The sequence below is a fragment of the Bos grunniens genome, chromosome 1 (genome assembly GCF_055505025.1).
Source record: "Bos grunniens cultivar Pamir isolate PY7600 chromosome 1, Bosgru_T2T1.0, whole genome shotgun sequence".
NCBI classification, from domain to species: Eukaryota; Metazoa; Chordata; class Mammalia; order Artiodactyla; family Bovidae; genus Bos; species Bos grunniens.
In genome coordinates, this window is record NC_141165.1 from 68,040,792 (window position 1) to 68,058,238 (window position 17,447).

The following is a 17,447-nucleotide window of genomic DNA, read 5'->3' on the forward strand; positions in this document are numbered from 1 at the left end:
TGTATAAAAGCATTAGTTTTAGGGATTCCTTGGCAGTCCAGTGGTTAAGACTTCACTTTCCATTGCAAGGGGTGTGGGTTCAATCCCTGGTCAGGGAGATAAGATCCCAGATGATTTGCAGTGAAAAAATAAAAACATAAAACAGAAACAATATTGTAACAAATTCAATAAAAAGTTTTAAAAATGGTCCACATCAAAAAAATCTTTAGAAAAACATTAGTCTCATTAGGAGATCTCCACCCTCATGACCCAATCTAGCCTAATTTCTTCCCAAAGCACCAGCTTCCAAATACCATCACACTGGAAATTAGGCTTTCAACACAGGAATTCTGGAGGAAGACAAACATTCAGTCTATGCCAATGTTTAAGTACAGTAAAAGACTATTGTATCTTTCTGTTTAGGCCCTCCTTTACTCACAGTTCCCCTTTGTTGTGAACAGCATTTCAGTATCTGCTTAGGGAACTAGGGTTAGGGTGTATGGGAATATACTGCGAAGTTCACACAGAGGTAACATATAGTTAAGTTACTGCTAATAGTCTCAGGAATTCTCCCTCCACCCACTGGGGCCTGACTCATCCAGGGATGACATCAAGTGTGAATGTGCCTTTTGACACCTGGCATTAGGAAAACTGTGGTGGAGAAAAGGGTTGAAATGCATAGCACCAGAAGCTAGTGTGTGAAACGTCCTTTTAATTATAAGATGTGTGAAATTGCAAGAAGAGGATCCGTTTTTTGTCAAGGCCCAGTCAAAATGCACATTCTCCCCTATCAGATAAGATAACCTAAAATTCATAATATACCTCTGTGATGAGACATCAGTGACAAATTGGTTAGTGGGTTGTCAGTTCAAAGAAGATTTAAGATTAGTCATAGCACACACACACACATTTTTGAAATGTTCTGAAATGTTTCAACTCAGGATTGAAAGAAACTTCATAAAGAATTTTTACAAATTGGAGACAAAAATTCTGCAGGCTTACATATTGCCAGTAATGGAGTAGGAAGCTAAAACTTTCTGTACTGTAAAAATGAAAACATTAAAAAAAAATTAACTATACTGAAAAGACAGATTGAATCTTTGCCAAATAAGGAAGCAATCAAAGAGAATGCAGATTAAAAAATGAGAGGGAAAATGTTGCAGAGACCAGACAGTTAATAAATGTTTACATTATTTATTACATTATTTTTATATGTATTACACTAATATATTTGTAGCGTTTGTTTTTTAAAATTGTAATTTTTTGCATTGTTCTCATTCTAAGTAAATATTCACTTTTGTACTTTTGTTTATAAGTTTGAATTCTTTATTTTAAACAGCCCTCCTACTTCCAAATTGTATAACCTGCAAGCCCCACAAAACCTGGATCTTCCTCATATAACAACTGTGCTTTTTTCCTTAGGTTTACTCATGCTTGAACAGAAAACCTAGGATGTCAGCTTTGGGCTAAAACAGATATTAAATATTTTTCATCATTAGTAATTTTTAGATGAGAGGTGACATGAGCATTTTACAGGCAAAAGGGAAGGAGCTAGCTGGAAGTTGTTCAGTCACTAAGTTGTGTCCGACTCTTTGCCACCCCAGGGACTGCAGCACGCCAGGCTTCCCTGTCCTTCACTATCTTCCACAGTTTTCTCAGATTCATGTCCACTGAGTTGATGATGCTATCTAACCATCTCACCCTCTGCCTCCCCCTTCTCCTTTTGCCTTCAATGTTTCCCAGCATCAGGGTCTTTTCCAGTGAGTCAGCTCTTTGCATCAGGTGGCCGAAGTATTGGTGCTTTAGCTTCAGCATCAATCCTTCTAATGAATATTCAGGGTTGATTTCTTTTAGGATTGACTGATTTGATCACTTTGCTGTCCAAAGGACTCTCAAGAGTCTTCTCTAACACTATAATTAGAAAGCATCAGTTCTTCAGTGTTCGGCCTTCTTTATAGTCCAACTCTCACATCCTTATATGACTACTAGAAAAACCATAGCTTTGACTATATGGACCTTTGCTGGCAAAGTGATATCTTTGCTTTTTAATATGTTATCTAGGTTTGTCATAGTTTTCCTTCCAGGGAGCAAGTGTCTTTTAATTTCACGGCTAAAATACCACTGTGACAAGGACATTGTTGGAACAGATCTTATTTTGTGAGGATGAGTTGGAGTTGAGAGAACAGCTTTCAAAAGCAAGCACAGACAGTAGTGAAGAAAGAAAGAGAGGGAGTAGACTCTGAATTAGTGTGGAGGGCGGTAGGGGTGTTCCAGTCCTATGACCTTAATCTTCCAGTTCATGAAGGAGGCCAGGTCGTCACCTAAGTACCAGAAGTGGGTGGTTATAGGGATTTCCAATGCTTGAGCATGTCATTAAGAACTGTTTTGCAAACTGAAACTGTGAAACAGCAGTGATGAACCTTTTGTCATCTTTCCAAACTCTGTCTGTTATTCCTAAGACACAGCACCCAGAGACAATCCCATGGGCCTGGGAATAGCCCTATATTTTCCCTATTCTAGTGTCAGAATGATGAGAGAATAAATCTGAGGAAATGACGCAAGGTTAGTGAGGAGACCGTCGGGTGGGGAACTTGAGTTGTTGCCTTGAGGAAAGGCACAAGGATTTATTTATATATGGCCTTATCCCACACAGGATTTAAGGCTGCTTACAGGAATGCATGCAGTAAAATAGCAAGATGTGGTCCATAAATAAAAAATCAAGGCTGGCAAAGGCATAAAATATAGAAGAGCAGACTTCAGATGTGGCTTGTCAGGGGTCTTGAAGTAACTGAAGGGGTTGCCATGTGGATGCGAATTTAGGGTTATTTGGTTCAAGAGCAGTAGGGGTGGGGTGGAGGATGGGGAGGGGATACAGTGAGGCGTGTATCAGCACAGCATAAAGTGAGACTTTCTAACAAGTGCAGCTGTTTCACAGAGGAATGGAAGTCATGAACTCCTCCTCCAGGAGGAGTTAAGGAGGCAATTAAACAGAGCTAGGTAGCTCTTTTCTGGCCTGCTATGAGATCCAGCTGATGCAGTGGGTGGACTGGCCCCTGATGTGCCCTAAAGGTCAGCATTTAATGATCAAATGAAAGGAACTGTTCTAAACAATGTGCTATAAGTAACGAACTATTCTAAAATATTCCACACGATAATAAAAACTTGTCAACAGTCATACTGTGTATTTTTTATGACCTGCAGTGTTGTTGCCCACCTTTAAATGCCATTGCAGATTGCAAACCCAAAATTTCTAAAGCAGAAATGAATAAACCCTGCATGAAGGAGGGGTGGAGTGAGAAGTTCATGGGTTATACCCCATCATCATTCTCTGAGTCATCATTGGCAGCTTGCAGAGCTGGTGGTATCCCTTCACATAACATTCAACAATGGCTCTTGTTCCCTATCATCTGTCAGGCCCAATGGTAGACCCTGGGGAGACGATAATGTTTCAAAAAGACACAACCCCTGCTTTCACAGTGATGGTTGCTTAGTGGAAAAATGACATTAATAAAAATAATCACATCTATATACTTAGAAAGTCTAATTTGTTGTTCAGTCCCTGATCATGTCCAACTCTTTGTAACCCCATGGACCAGGCCTCCCTGTACATCACTATCTCCCAGGGTTTGCATAAACTCATATCTATTGAGTTGGTGATGGTATCTAACCATCTTATCCTCTATCTCCCTCTTCTGCTTCTGCCTTCAGTCTTTCCCAGCATCAGGGTCTTTTCCAATGAGTCAGCTTTTCACGTTAGGTGGCCAAAGTATTAGAGCTTCTGCTTCAGCATCAGCCCTTCCTATGAATATTCAGGGTTGATTTCCTTTAGGATTGACTCATTTGATCTCCCTGTAGTCCAAGGGACTCTCAAGAGTCTTCTCCAGCACCTTCTAAAGCATCAATTCTTCAGTGCTCAGCCTCCTTTATGGTCCAACTCTCACATCAGTACATACCTCCTGAAAAAACCATAGCTTTGACTATATGGACCTTTGTCAGCAAAGTGATGTCTTTGCTTTTAATATACTGTCTGGGTATGACACAGCTTTCTTTCCAAGGACCAAGCATCTTATAATTTTATGGCAGCAGTCACCGTCCACTGTGATTTTGGAGTTCAAGAAAATAAAATTTGTTACTACTGTTTCTGCTTCTACTTGCCATGAAGTGATAGGGCCAGATCTTAGTTTTTTGAATGTTGAGTTTTAAGCCAGCTTTTTCACTTTCTTTTTTCACTCTCATCAAGAGGCTCTTTAGTTATTCTTTGCTTTCTGCCATTAGGGTGGTATCATCTGCGTATATGAGGTTGTTGATATTTCTCCCAGCAATCTTTATTCCAGTCTGTGATTCATCCAGCTCAGCATTTCTCATGATGTACTTTGCATATAAGATAAATAAGCAGGATGACAATATACAGCCCCGACATATTCCTTCCCCAATTTTGAACCATTTTTCAATGTCTATTGCTTGTTGTCCATTGTCCCATGTCCAGTTCTAACTGTTGCTTCTTGACCTGCATACAGGTTTCTCAGGAGACAGGTAAGGTAGGTATTCCCTTCTCTTTAAGAATTTTCCACAATTTGTTGTGATCCACACAGTCAAAGGCTTTAGTGTAGTAGATGAAACAGATGTTTCTGGAATTCTCTTACTTTCTCTATGATCCAGCGAGGCAATTTGATCTCTGGTTCCTCTGCGTTCTCACAATCCAGCTTGTGCATCTGGAAGTTCTCAGTTCATGTACTGCTGAATCCTAGCGTGAAGGATTTTGAATATAACCTTACCAGTATGCAAAATGAGTGCAATTGTCTGGCATTTTGAACATTCTTTAGCACTGCTCTTTTTTGGGATTGGAATGAAAACTGACCTTTTCCAGTTTTGTGGCTACTGTTGAGTTTTCCAAATTTGCTGTCATATTGTGAGTGAAAGTTGCTCAATCATGTCCAACTGTTTGCAACCCCATGGACTATGAAGTCCATGGAATTCTCTAGGCCAGAACACTGGAGTGGGTAGCCTTTCCTTTCTCCCGGGGATCTTCCCAACCCAGCGATCGAACCCAGGTCTCCCGCATTGCAGGCAGATTCTTTACCAACTGAGCCACAAGGGAAGCCCCTTGCTGGCATATTGAGTTCCTACACCTGATGATATACAACGTGTTCTTCCTTCATGCTATAGCATGTCTTATAAAGCTATCCACTATCCTAGAATACCCTTCTCTTTCTTCATAATGCCTATTAGGCCTTATTGAGCTTTTTAAAATCCTAAAAGATGCTGCTGCTAATAATGCTAATTAGGCATTATGAAGAAAGAGAAGGGTATTCTAGGATAGTGGATAGCTTTGTAAGACGTGCTATAGCATGAAGGGAGAACATGTTGTATATCATCAAGTGTAGGAAAGTGTGTGGCAGGGAAGAGTGATCAGAGGGAGGTGTTTCCAGCTGCAGGGATGATGTAAGTGAAGCCTCAGAAACATAAGGAAGGCTCAGAAACATAAGGGATTATTTGAAGAATTTTGTGGCCAGGGTGGCATGAGTCCAGGAGAGAGGGTCCAGGCTGTGCTCAGAGGATTTCTGTCTTTATCCTAATGGTAATGGAAGCCCTTTGGTTTTACTGAAGAGAGAAATATGGTCACATTGATATTTTGTTGTTTCGTTTACATGTATGGAATCATTTTAGCTTTGGAGTAGGGTCTAGAATGGGGAGTAGAACAAGAATAAAGGTAGCAAGACTATTCTGTAGGCTGCATGAGCACTCAAGATAAGAAATGGGAGTGATATGGGCAAAGATGGAGAGAAATGACAGTTTCCTAAAGGCGAACATGGGATAAGAATGAGCAGGATTTGGTGATGGGTTGGATGGGAGATAAGGGTGTGGGAGGGGAAATGGTATCAGAGATGACTCCAGCACCTCAACAGATAAGTGTTCCATCCACTGATGGGGTGCACCATGATAGGGCTGGTCTGAGACACTGGCTGACAGGAGAGACCTTCTTGACTTACTTGGTTAAGGGTTAGAAAAGGCAACCAGTTTAACTGATTCAAATTCGGTTCAACTCAGTGTATTTCCATTCTATCCAATCCAGTTAGATTATGGAGCAGCTACCAAATAAGGCTCCATGACTGATGCAGACAAGTGTGAGTGGCTCTCAACATGGTTGCACGGTCTTCTCTTCTACTTGATGGCTGTTTGCATGACCAAAGGTCCCCACGCAAAGTGCCAAGTGCCTACAGAGACAGAAATGAAATGCCACCATAACACAGCACCTAGTACCCCTCACAGAGGGCTTGACTGACTTGCAGGAAGATTGGACTGGCTTTTTCTAAAGTTGGGAATGAGGCTTCATAGGGTGCCTTTGAGGGGACGGGGCAAGGACTGATGTGAATGTGGGCAAACCTCTGATATCCTGTCATTGGTCAACCCTGACCAAGCGCAGGGGATTAGAGTATGTACACATGTTCTTAGCCCTGACTTCCTCTCAAACTGCCAGGTGCTTCTTAAGGGATTCTGTGCTCATGTCCTCATTTCCATGGACAATAAGCACTCTCTAATGAGCCCATCTGTGTTTTAAAACAGCTAGTTGGAAAGGATCTGATAGCTGGGAATTTTCTGACAAAGGCAGTGCATACCTCTATGTATCTGGGGCTGATTGTTCTACCACAGCCACCTGAGGTTACAAGTGGAAAGCAGGAGCCCCAGCTTCCTCTTTCAGCCATGTCGGGTATCTATACACACCTTTCCTATGACCCTGATGTGTCCCAACTTCTCAAAGTGCCACTGCCACTCCCCTCCAAAACCCACTCAGAATTTCAGGATAAGCACCATAATCTAAATGCAAATACTTCTGGGAGAACTCCTGTGCTTAATCTAATTTTGGATCTTAATAATAGTGACTGACCCTTGTACACTCAACCCCACTTTCAAAATGTGCTTCTCTAAGTGTTTCATTTAATGCCCAGACAGTCTTGTGGGGTCGGTATCATTATAATCATCCATAGCAGGATATCTCCAGACCACTAGGTTGTGGCCGAGCTGGGACTCTGCATTTCATGTTTCCACCTCTCTACCAGTTGTTCCTTCTGAATAAAGCAAACAGATCTGTTTGGGGAGGGGGAGCTTGAAAATGTTGTGAGCAGAGAGGATTTTCCCATTATCCCTTGAAGTCACACAACATAGGCAGCTGTCGAGTTCTCCCCACTTAATGGTAGTCCAGCTGTCAGCACAATAGCTAAGAGTACAGGATGTAAAGGGAAATAGGCCTGTATTTGCATATTGATCTTTAACCTCCTGTGTGTGACCTTGAGCAAATGATTACAAATTAGGACAGTACAAAAAGGGACAGCAATCATAGGGCTGTTGTAAGGAATAAATGAATTAATATATATGTATACATATACATGGGGCTTCCCTGATGGCTCAGTGGAAAAGAATCTGCCTGCCAATGCAGGAGAGACACACGTTCAACCCCTGGGTTGGGAAGATCCCCCAGAGTAGGAAATGGCTACCCAATCCAGTATTCTTGCCTGGAGAATTCCATGGACAGAGGAGCCTGGCTTGCTGCAGTCCGTGGGGTCACAAAAGAGTTGGACATGACTTAGCGACTGAACCACCACAACAAATACATACATACATGTACACATACACACACACAAACGTATACATATATGCCATAGTTGCTGAATCATAGTAAATACTTTTAAAGTATTATTGTGGAGGCAGTGTTTTTGCAGCCTTGTTCCAGGGCCCAGATTTTGGGCTGACCTCAATTTGAACAGGGGAGGCAAATAACTGAAGTGCTGTTTTGCTCCAGGTTGATTGGAAATGACTGATTGGAATACTGTGTAGAGAAGGTTACTGAGGTTTACTCTGAGATCAGCTGAAATTAATTGGTGTTCCTGTATGCGTGCTCTGTAGTTTTGCCCTTTCTTGAGACCCGTTGGCCGAGTCTGTCAGTCTGTGCCTTTGCTTTGTAGCCTGAGTGTCTGCCTTAGGCGTTTGCTCAGATTTTTTCTGTCAGGACCAGTCCGGCTATGTTCAAACTCGGTGCAGTTTCCAGCTCACAGGGCCACTGCCTGCTTGGGTGAGAGCAAAGGATTTAATGAATAAGAACTATGTATGGATGGGTTCTAACAAGAGGGGTTAGCAGGCTGATTCAAAAATAACTATACCGCAGCAACTCTGGGTGAGCAACACATGCTGTATATTTCCATCCAAATAAAAGACATTCATTTTGAAGACCCTGGAACAGCTGTAACTTGAGATTCCCACAAATGCTTGGAAAACTGTCAGTCCTTTCTGAGTGGCAGTAGATATAGAAGCAAGAATGCCAGTAAGAATATAAAACTGATCCTGTGGAATAGGGCATGGGTTAGCCTTGCAAGAAGCCAGCATTCCGGAGCACTGCTCTGGCTTTCAAGTATTTTGGGGACAGTATTTTTATGAAGTTTACTGATTAAACATTTTCTGATCTCTCTTCTAAAAGAATTACAGAAATACAATAATTATTATGAATGATCTCTTAGAGTAGGGCTTATCAAAGATTCCATTCTGTGATCTGCAGAGAATTCTAACAATGTGCTATGTTTTTCTTTTGCTTCTACCAAATTTATCAATGTCTCAGGTCATTATTTGCCTGATCACAACAACATGCGTTCATGAATATGTATTAGCTAAAATCCTGCAATTTTATGTGTTAATTTGCTCATGTCTTTAGGTGTTTATAGCAATTAAATGAGACCTTGATAAATTTAGAGGAAACAAAAAAAAAAGCTTTGATATTATGAGTGCTTATGTGCTTGAATTGCAGGCTGTGAGATAAATTATGTTTTGTGCAACTATTAACTCATTTATGGGTTTATTAAATATTTTCCCATTTGGTTACATTTCTTCTTAGAAAACAGTCTCTTCTTGACTGCATTGTTTGGTCTTTCTTGTGTTCATTTTAGTCTGTGAATGCGGCTAATCCTTATCTTGGCTAATGTGAATTAGGTGTGTTGTCCTGTTGGGGACCTATCCAGGAGCCTGGAAATTTATTTGTAATGAGTCAGGGTAGCCACGGGGCAGGCTGCTCAGGGGTCAGAGTTCTGTCTCAATCCCACCTAGTAGGGGGGTACCCAGGTGGAAAGGGATGCATTGCTAGCAGAGGTCGCCAGTGAAGAAGGGGCCGGTGACTGAGTTCTGGCTGCCTGAGAAAGAAAACCTGGGAGTTGTGATAGCCCTACCAAGCCCAGTGGTGTGTAATTCCAGTGGTGATGTTCCAAGGGCTTGGTAGAGTAGGGATTTGGAGTGGGGTCCAGAGAAAAAGTACTGGGACTCCCAATTCCATCCTGAAAGTTGGGACATAGCAGGGTGGAAATGACATCAAGGCCCAACGGAATGAGAGTGGCAATGACTTGGTCACAGACCACAACTCCAGGAAGAGATGGGGTGGGGTTGCCAGATTTAACAAATAAAGATACAGGACATCAGGTAAATCCAAATTTCAGATAAATACTTTTGAGTCAGTAGGTCCCATGTATTATTTAGACATACTCATACTAAAAATTTATTTATTGCTTATCTGAAATTTATCAGGGCATCCTATATTTTATTTGGCAGCCCTAGGTGTGTATACGGGACACTGTTCAGCACTTGTGTGCCTGAGGAAGCCTTACTCATCTGGATGGAGGGGCTGGCTGCGGGTGGGGAGAGAAAGTTGGAGCAGGGCTGCTGTGTTTTGTGTGTGTGTGCGTGTGTGTATGACAGAGAAAGAGAAAGAAGAACTAAGAGACTAATACTGAATAATTTTATGTTGGCTTTAAGACCCACTTATTTTCATAATTTTCCGTCTCTTTTTGCAGGGCAGGGGTTCGGTTTGCTTTGCAAGTACAAGATACATTTGGCCTGTGTCAGAGACAGGATATTTGTTGGTCTGTAGTGTGAAACTGGCAAAGTTGTGTGTATCCAAAGCAATGCCATCTTATTGAGAATGAAAATTTCAATCCCCCAAAATGGTTGTCCAGATTGCAGTGAACACGTGAATATCTGGAAACATTTGGATGATTGCTATCCTTTGCATAAAAATCCGCATGACTGACTCTATTTTTCCATTTTTATCCATGTATTTTAGAATAATGTAGACAGCTGAAGAGGTTCATCTCCAAGAGAGAATACATAACCATCATGAGGTAGGAAAATTTCAAAACTACTTCTTGATATTTTTCTTCCGTCTTTATGGTTTGTGTTTATTCTTTTTAATGATTTTATTGATCTCTGGTTCTCATCTCACCCCCTGCCCAGGGCCAAGCGCAGAGCTTGGCACATATTAGATGCTGAATAAACTTTTAAAATGAATAGATGGGTAAATTCATATATTTATTCTTAAATAATATATGGTGGTTCAGATGGTTAAGAATCTGCATGCAATGTAGGAGACCCGGGCTTGATTTCTGGGTTGGGAAGATCCCCTGGAGGAGGGCATGGCAACTCACTCCGGTATTTTTGCCTGGTGAATCACATGGACAGAGGAGCCTGGTGGGCTACAGTCTATGGGGTCACAGAGTTGGACATGACTGATCGGGTAACACGTTCACAGCACACAGAGATTATACTAAGGATTGAAAAACTATTAATTTCAAAGGGAAAAGAACACATATTTATTGACTATGCACTGTGAGACAGGGACTGGGCCAGACACTATATGTGTCTATGTACACATACACCCGCATATGCAGATTTATGTACTACTGCAGTCTCCTTGTGAGTAAGCACTCAGTTCAGTTCAGTTCAGTCGCTCAGTCATGTCCGAATCCTTGCGACCCCATGAACTGTAGCATACCAGGCCTCCCTGTCCATCACCAACTCCCGGAGTTCACTCAAACTCATGTCCATCGAGTTGGTGATGCCATCCAGCCATCTCAAGCATTAGTAGTCTCATTATACATTTGTGACGACACAGCGGTTGAGTGTATTCTGAAGATCCTCATCTAATAAGAAGCAGGGCTGGGACATGTGAACCCTCTGTGTGAGCTATTAACATCTCCACTGATGCCGTGCACCTTCCTGGACTAACCTGCAGTCCTTGCTCTTGCTTTAGTAGGTCTCATATCACTTTGAGAATTTGAATAAAGCCAGGTTCCTCTCCCAGAAACACGAACATAGAAAGGAATACTCCCAATTTTACAAGCACTGTGGGTTCATCGAGCATCCCTGATTAAGGACCTCATAATTAGGATACAGAGTTCTTTCTGGGAGGTCACGGCTGACCTCCTGAACATCAGTTTCAGGATCAACCTGAAACTGATGTGGCCACAGCCCAGTTCTCTGACAGCCCTGTTCAAGACCCTTCCCTTATGGAGGCTAGAGGCCCGGATATCCTCTTTTCATGCAAGATCTGTTCATCCCTCAGGGAGCCAATGTGCTTCTTTCATTCTACCAATAACTGTATATTAAATACATTAATATTCAAAAATACAGATTTTATGATTCTTAATTTTATTGTTTTAGTGATTGAAAGTGAAAGTGTTAGTCCCTCAGTCATGTCCAACTCTTTACGGCAACCTCCTGGATTATACTGGGTATGGAATTCTCCAGGAAGAACACTGGATTGGGTTTCCATTCTCTTCTCCAGGAGATCTTCCCAACCCAGGGATCAAACCTGGGTCTCCTACATTGCTGGCAGATTCTTTACCATCTAAGCCACCAGGTATGCCCCTGTTGATTAGAAAATTAATGGATAATAGTCACCCAAATAAAATTATGTACAATGTCAGGAGTACAGCAATGACCAAAACAAATGTGGTCCCTACCTAGAGGCAGAGCCACTATGAAGCGAAAGAATATTCAGCTTTGTGGCCCCACTAACTCGAGCCCTTTGGAGGTCCTAGGAGAGGCCTTAGGAAAGGATTCACATAATTGATTGTTATGTTTTATGTAAAATATGCACAGTAAGGTATTTCTGTATGGTTTTTCTTAAAAAACTGGTCCCCTTCACCAACCATGGAAGCTCAAGTGCCTGCATCTCCCTGTCAGTGTCCTCATGGAGCTTTGTGAAGAAGGACTGACATTTGATGGAGGAGCAAAAGACGGATGGATTCAGGGTTGGGGGAGTGCTGGGTAGCTGCTCCTAGGGGATTTGGTCTTTTTGTGAGGTGGGCCGTTGAAACTGAGATCCGAAAGATGGTTGTTTTGGTTTGGTTTGTTTGTCAAGGAAGGAGCTGCATTAGCAGGTGGAGGGGACTACGGGTGACAAGGCCTGGGCCAGGAGCGGGCAGGGCTGGTGTGAGACCTGAATTGGGTAACCCATGACTGGTGGGCACAGAGAATGAGGGGAGACTGGTGGGCGAGGAAGCTGAGAAGAGTGAGCAGTTTCCCTAGGATCCTATAGGACTCGTTAACCGTTTTGAACCTATTCCAAGAATAGTGAGGACCTGCTAAAGGGGAGTTACATGGTCAGATTTGTATGCTAAGAACACACTCTGGTTGTTGGGTCGAGAATAGATTTTCTTTTTTTTTTTTTTAATTTTTGATCTCTGGAAACACTGTTTTGAACACAGCTAAAGAAATGAAATATTCCTTAGTGCAATGAGGGGAAAATTCTCTCAAAGGCCATGCACCTCAGTATACAAGAGGACAGAGTGCCCTGGACAGCATCTCACACACTGAATCAGAAGGGCAGGTGGATCAGGGTACCAGGGAACAGCCTGGAGCATCTGTGCTGTTGGTGGTGGTGGGTGTGGGGCTTTCCTGGCACCCTTGGTTCTGCATCACAGTTGACATCAGGTTGGAAGCAGTGAAGATTGAGGGAGACTATAGAAAACCAAACATCTCAAATCCACAGCTGGTGATAAGGATGCAGGTGGTGTCAATGCTAGTGTCAAAAATAATGCCACTCTTTAAGATGCCTTTCAAGCAAAAGTGAGCTTGTACATGGAAGGACCAGTGGGAGGGAGTTTGAGGGAGAATGGATACACGTAATATGCATGACTGAGTCCTTTGCTGCCCACCTGAAACTCTCACGACATTGTTAATTAGCTATGCTCCAATACAAAATAAGGTTTAAAAAACACAAAAGCAGTTCATCCAGCAGACTGCATATAGTAGATTTCCACACTTCACCAAGGCATGTTGCTCTCACCTCTTCCCAATAGCTTCCTCCATTCCTTACCCGGTTAGACTGGGTTTGCCCCAGACTTTGCTCTGCTACTGTTCCTCTGGAATTGTTCATAGTTTGTTAATATCAGAGAGAATCCCTGATATTGACTTGGCCCAGCAGTGATTCTGTCTGTGAGATGCTATTGTATGGGTTATGACAGAACAATGCCTCACTGATTAGACCTGTACACATGTCTGAAGACGGTGTTTGGGGACCTAATGCCCAACTATCCCTCATGGCACAAAATCAGTTCCACAGAATTTAGCCGCCAAGGTCCAGCTCAGTGGGACCAGCTGACCAAGAAGTATGGTAATCATTTTTATTAGGGTGTATTTATTGTGTGTGTTAGTTGTTCGGTCGTGTCCAACTTTTTGTGGCCCCATGGACCAAATAGCCTGCTAGACTCCTCTGACCATGAAATTCTCCAGGCAAGAATACAGGAATGGTTTGCTGTTCCCTTCTCCAGGGGATCTTCCAGATGCAGAGATTGAATCCAGGTCTCCTGCATTGCAGATAGTTTCTTTAACACCTGAACCACCAGGGAAGCCCATGTATTTATTAAGTGAAGGAATTATATAATACATATTTAGATGAAAACGAAGTGTTCATGCTTAAAGGGTAATGAACACTTGTCCATAAAATCAACAGATATACAACATTTCATTTATGATGATGCTAGATAAGTAAGGAAGTAGGATTACAATAGCATATCTTATTTGCCTACATTAAAGCAATCTTGGGAGACTAACGCAGGCTCCACATTGCCTATAGTCTAATACAAATATAAGCACCTAGGATTAAAAATCTTCTGGCAAGTCAGGAGTGAGGCTTTCAATGTTCTTATCATCTATCAACCTGGAAAGCTTTTCTTAGTTTTTCTGTTTGGGGGAGGAGTTTTATATTTGTGTACTTGTCAAGTTGAGTGAGGTTTTGAAAAGTCAAAGGAAGGAAAAGGAGCTGATAGTCACTGTCGTGGGGGGAGGAAAGCTAAGGTAGGGGAACCAGAAGGGCATGGGAGGGAGGTGGGTGTGGGGAAGGGAGGCTAACTAGAGGCTGCTGTCAGCCCTAACCTGTTGCCTTCATCCCTGGGAGCCGGCCCTGTCCCTGCTCTCTGCGACAACGACAGAGCGTTTGGGAGGCTCTGCAGTCAGTCCACACGGCATGATAGGTGTCCCTGCCATTTTCTTGTGTGTCACCAGAGAAAGACATTCTCCTCCCTGGAGTCCACAGGAGTCCACGTGCTCTGCTTGTGGGGAAGTGGACACTTGGTCCCATTTTTGTACTTTTAAAAAATTGGCCAGTGATGAGTCACAATTTCATCAACTTCTCTGATATGAGAAGCCATAGATGGAAGTACACAGAAATTATTTCTTTAATGTGATGTCCTTTCTATATGGCAGTGAAATGACTTTCCTGCCATCAGGAGATACATGTTCTTTGAATTATTTTTATAGTCATAAAGGAAGATCTGTAAAAGGCTGTCTGTATCTGATAGCTCTGCTTTTATTGATTCTCTTCAGAATTATATCATACCTTGAAATGTTGGGGAGCGGGAAAAGAGATCAAAAATATTCTGATTGTCTGTGAGTGCTTTACAGAATTAGTTGGTGTGAATTATAATTTCTAAACCCTGTTGTTCAAGCAATGTAAACTTCCACATATTCTGAATAGCATAATTCCTATTTTGAGCCCCTGTCTTGTGCCAAGAACTTAGTCTCAGTTAATGTGGGGTTTCTGACCCCATTTTCCCTGGACTGGCATATAAGCTCTTGAGAAAAAATTGCTAGTATACTGCTGGTGTGGGGCTGTTGGATGTTGGAGAGGGCTTTGCGGTCCGTCTGGTCTTTAGCACCATGTAAGTACTACCAGAATGAAAAGCCAAGTGACCCACCCACCTAACCAGCCTCTGGGTTGCCATTCACAAGGTCTCGTCTTACTGTTCCTGGACATTTTGCTCCTCCTGAGTCACTCTGGCTTACAGGGACCCTGTGATGCTGTAGGAGTCCAGAGCTACTTATTTTATCTTGTCTGTAACGCTGGGTATTTAAAGTATTATTTTCCATTTACAAAGGACAGATATTCAATTCAAATTAATTTTAGCAAAAGAGGAGAACTAATTGTCTATATAACTGCAAACCCTGGCGTTTCAGTCACAGTGGGATCCAGGTGATATATGACTCTTTTTTTAATCTATTGACTCTGTTTTCCTTTGTTTTAACCCCCAACAATGTATGTTTTGGGTGGGCCCTTCATCTAGCAATCTCAAAGGCAGAGAGGTCCTTTTCATCTCAGCATCCTAATAATTCCAAAAAAGTACCCTGATTGCCCCTGTTTGGGTTGTATCTACTGTTAGACTCCAATAAGCTTGGACTGTATATTTCCCCCAGGGGTTGCCAGTACAGGATCCTGTGATTATGAACCTCTCTAGAGTCCCAGAAATGAGGAAAAGGCAGATCCAAGATGAAACAATGGAGCAAGGAGTAAAAAGCAAACCAATGGCCACTGTTTGGCAAGTATGAGTTTCTGAGTTAGGTGCTATGTAGTTCTTTCTCTGCCATGGTGAAGTGAATCCATGTCCGAGAATGGGCTAAAGGGCTAACATTTCTTTTTAATTGCAGGCGCTGTGCTGAGTACATTGAATGCATCATATCCTTAGCTGTTACTGGATTCAGCCATTTTAGGAGACAGACATCACCCAACAGGGTGAACTAGACCTCGTGTGAAAGGAAAGTCCTTACTTCCTAAGCATTCACAGCTCCCATTTCACACACTACTCTTGATCTCTTTCTTCTGATCTGTCTCAGTGATATTCCACCACTTACCCCTCCAGTTTTGTTGTACCAACTGGCCATCTCCCAAAAGCTTCCAACCTCCTCTCCCCTTCTGCCTGATAGTTCCAAGTATAGAACCCCACCCTCACCCTTGCTGACTTACTCTGTGGGTCATTCACACTAAATTTTCAAGGTGGCCCCGACATCATATATTTGTTGGTTCCATAGAACTGGCATTCTCTGAGGTAAATAGTTATCACAGTTTTATATCTAGGTTTCCAAGAAGTAAAGGACCTTTTCAAGAGACATATATCTAGATATAATTAACATGAATATGGAGTTAAACCCAAAACCTGATTATAAATTCACCAGACACTATCTTAGATTAATATGCACGAAGCCCTTGTAAGTCCTTGAAAATTTGGCAAATCAAGATTGAATTTTTGGTTTAGTTGATAAAGAAATTGCAGCCTGATGATATTCCTGGGTGATGCTCTTTCCTGAATTTTGAGTTCAGAAAAGAAGAATGAAATTTAAGGATACAAGGAAACTGACTCATTATGAAGATTTGTTCTGTTTTTGAGAATGGTGCTTCCCAGAATTGTGCAATATGCCACATAAGCAGTATTGCCTCATGGCCCTGAAAAGAAAGGAATAATTACAAATTTCATTTAAAATAGATCACCATTTATTTTAATTATATGATTTGCTTAAAGAAAGTTAGGCTTAAGAGCTTACTTGTGTTACTTATAAATGTATATCTTATATTAAAATTCAAAGTAACAGCAATATATCTGTGATCTACTTGAGCCCTGCAATTTCTCATATCTGATTAATTTGCCTATAGAGTATCAGACTGTTGATTCTCTGTAAAGACACGGCTTTCTGATTCTAAGGATAAAAATTATATAAGCATCAGAATCCAACGGCTTCTTTTATTTCAAACCACTCTTCACATTTTGACAAGTTAAGCACAAATGAATCATAAATGTACAGATTAAATTCCTGTTGGAATACAAATGGGTTTAAATTGGAGGAAGAAAAAGTGGTTGGTCAAATGCATCCCTATTTTGCTGAGTGGAGAACTTTCAAAAAATAGCTTAGTGTTTGAAAAATCTAAACATGCCCTAATAAAACCACGAATGTGAATATTTCCATATTTTAGTGTTCTGTTTCCATTTAAAAGTCAAAATAGTTTAATGAGCATGTTTAGAAAGAAATTCTCTCCTTTTCCCTAATTAGTGGTTTTTCTTGTCTGGCATCCCTTATAGTTTTACTTGAAGTTCTTCACTTCATCATCTGTAGTCAAATAAAAGCATAAGCTGACTCTGCCTGATTAAGACTGTGACTGCCTCTGTGTGAGCTCCATGGTTTACCTAGGCAAGAAATTTCTCTGCTTGTTTGCAACCACCACACAACAGGAACACATTAGTTGGGTCATTGAGTGAAAACCATCAACAAGACACACTTACAAAGGATGAGAAAAATACACTGCTGCTTATCTGCTCTACATTCCATATTCTTTAATAATGTGATCTGACTTGGGCTGGGTGTATTGAGAAAGCAATGAGAAGGAT

General features: G+C 41.7%; 1 protein-coding gene across 2 annotated transcripts in view; it reads left to right on the top strand.

Moving 5' to 3' along the window:
• LOC147379565 (uncharacterized) overlaps window positions 1-17,447 on the top strand; it is a 553,375-nt gene that overhangs the window by 489,956 nt on the left and 45,972 nt on the right. For both annotated transcript variants that reach the window (XR_015133778.1, XM_086319040.1), the window contains one exon: window positions 10,076-10,133. Coding sequence is in view for 1 of the 2 variants with exons in the window: in XM_086319040.1 (XP_086175166.1) it covers window positions 10,076-10,085 (10 nt within the window). In the remaining variant the exon portion in view is untranslated. The remainder of the gene's footprint in view (window positions 1-10,075; window positions 10,134-17,447) is intronic.